This window comes from Haliaeetus leucocephalus, unplaced genomic scaffold (assembly GCF_000737465.1).
Source record: "Haliaeetus leucocephalus isolate CR32 unplaced genomic scaffold, Haliaeetus_leucocephalus-4.0 Scaffold110, whole genome shotgun sequence".
NCBI classification, from domain to species: Eukaryota; Metazoa; Chordata; class Aves; order Accipitriformes; family Accipitridae; genus Haliaeetus; species Haliaeetus leucocephalus.
Window position 1 is genome coordinate 1,022,075 of NW_010972546.1, and position 1,676 is coordinate 1,023,750.

Below are 1,676 nucleotides of genomic sequence, written 5' to 3' on the forward strand. Positions count from 1 at the left end.
CGGCCTGTCCCCGCTCCCCCGGGCCTGAGCCCCTTCACCCTTTCTCCCACCCGGACTCGACGTGTCTCCGGCCCCCCAGGACCCCGGTCCCGGTCCCGGTCCCCGTCCCAGCCGCCCCCCCACCTGCATGCCTCCCGCCTGTCGCTCCGCTTCCGCTTTCTCCCTCCCGATCCCGGCGCCCAACCCCACCTCGACCAATCGCCGAGCACCGCTCCCGCAGCTCGGCCAATCCAAACGCGCTCGGGCCAGCGGGCCACGCCTTCCTGCCAATCAGAAGGGAGGGATAGAGCCACGGCGCCACGTGCCGGCGCCCCGGTTGGCTGGGAGGAATTGGGGGGAGGAGGCGCCACCGACCAATCGGAACGGGTTGGAAGGGGGGGAGGGAGGAAGACGCCGCACGCATGCGCAGTGCAGCGGATTCCTCGGAGATCACCGGGGCAGATCCCGGGTCCCACAGGACGGTGGGTGCCCCAGCACAGAGCCAGGATCCTCCTGGGATCCCGGCTTCCCTCAGGGATCCCTGGGAGGCCCCCAAGCAGATCCCAGATCCTGTGGGGATCCCTGCTCCCCTGGGGATCCCAGACCAGATCCCTCGGGGAGCGCTGGGTGCCCCAGCACAGAGCCAGGATCCCCCGGGGATCCCCAGCTGCCCCAGAGGGTATCCCTGCTCCCCTGGGGATCCCCTGGGGATCCCAGAGCAGATCCCAGATCCCTCGGGGACCGCTAGGTGCCCCAGCACAGAGCCAGGATCCCTTGGGGACCTGCCCGCTGGGAGCAGCCACCCCGGGATGCCCGCAGCACCCCAGGAACGTGAGCGCTCGGGGGGGGACACCATGGGTGGCACCCCAACCCCAAGCCGGTGCGTCCCCGTGGGACGTGTCCCCACGAGCCGAGACCTCGCGTGAGGGCGAGATGGCGGCTTTCCTCCTCCGTCCCTCGTGGCAGCCCCCCGTGTGTGTCCCCCCCCCGGGGCCGGCGGTGGCCGAGCGGGGCGGTGGCAGTGTGGGGACAGACCGGTGGGTGCCCGTGGGGCAGAGAGAGCCCGGCGGGGAGAAGCGGGCGGTAGGAACCGGTCTGGCAGCCCGGCCAGCCACCGGTTTCGGTTAATCCCGCCGAAAGCTGCCAGAGCCACGCTCCCGCCGGTTGCCCTTAACTCCTGGCTGCCCGAAACACGTGCCACGTGCCGTCCCGGTACCTGCCGGAGACCTGCCCTCGAGGTCGGCGGGGTGACGACCGAGCCCGGCACGGTGCCGTGGCCCGTGCCGGCACCCCGGTGCCGCTGCGGGCTGTCAGCCGCCATCGGGGCTCAGCCCTGGGTTCCCCCATCATGAATATTCAGCCGTGCCCTGGCCCGGCCCCGTTGTTTGCTCAGGCAAGGAAGGGTTTGGTCGAGGGTTCACCTTGACGGGGACCAAACGGGGCAGCGGCAGGTAGACGGCACCCTGCCCGCGCACCGCAGCCGGAGCCGCCCCGGCACCCCTGGGAACCCCGGGCTGGGCGGCCGCAGCGGAGGCGTGGGAGGTGCAGGTACACGAAGGGGGTGCCCGCGGTGGGGAGCGGGACGTGGAAACCCCCACTGCCAGCCCGCGGGCACGGCACGGCACGGCACGGCCACGGTTTGGCGACGGGTCCCGCTCGGCTCTGGCATGAGGAGGGGGTAGGAGGGGGCATGACGT

General features: G+C 72.1%; 1 protein-coding gene across 1 annotated transcript in view; it reads right to left on the reverse strand.

Annotated features, from left to right (window-relative positions):
• The window catches only part of CDK5RAP3 (CDK5 regulatory subunit associated protein 3), a 4,169-nt gene extending 4,000 nt beyond the window's left edge, over positions 1-169 (reverse strand). The window contains exon 1 of the mRNA XM_010585514.1: positions 124-169. Within this exon, the coding sequence (XP_010583816.1) occupies positions 124-129 (6 nt within the window). The 5' untranslated portion in view covers positions 130-169. The remainder of the gene's footprint in view (positions 1-123) is intronic.
• Positions 170-1,676: the final 1,507 nt, after the last annotated feature.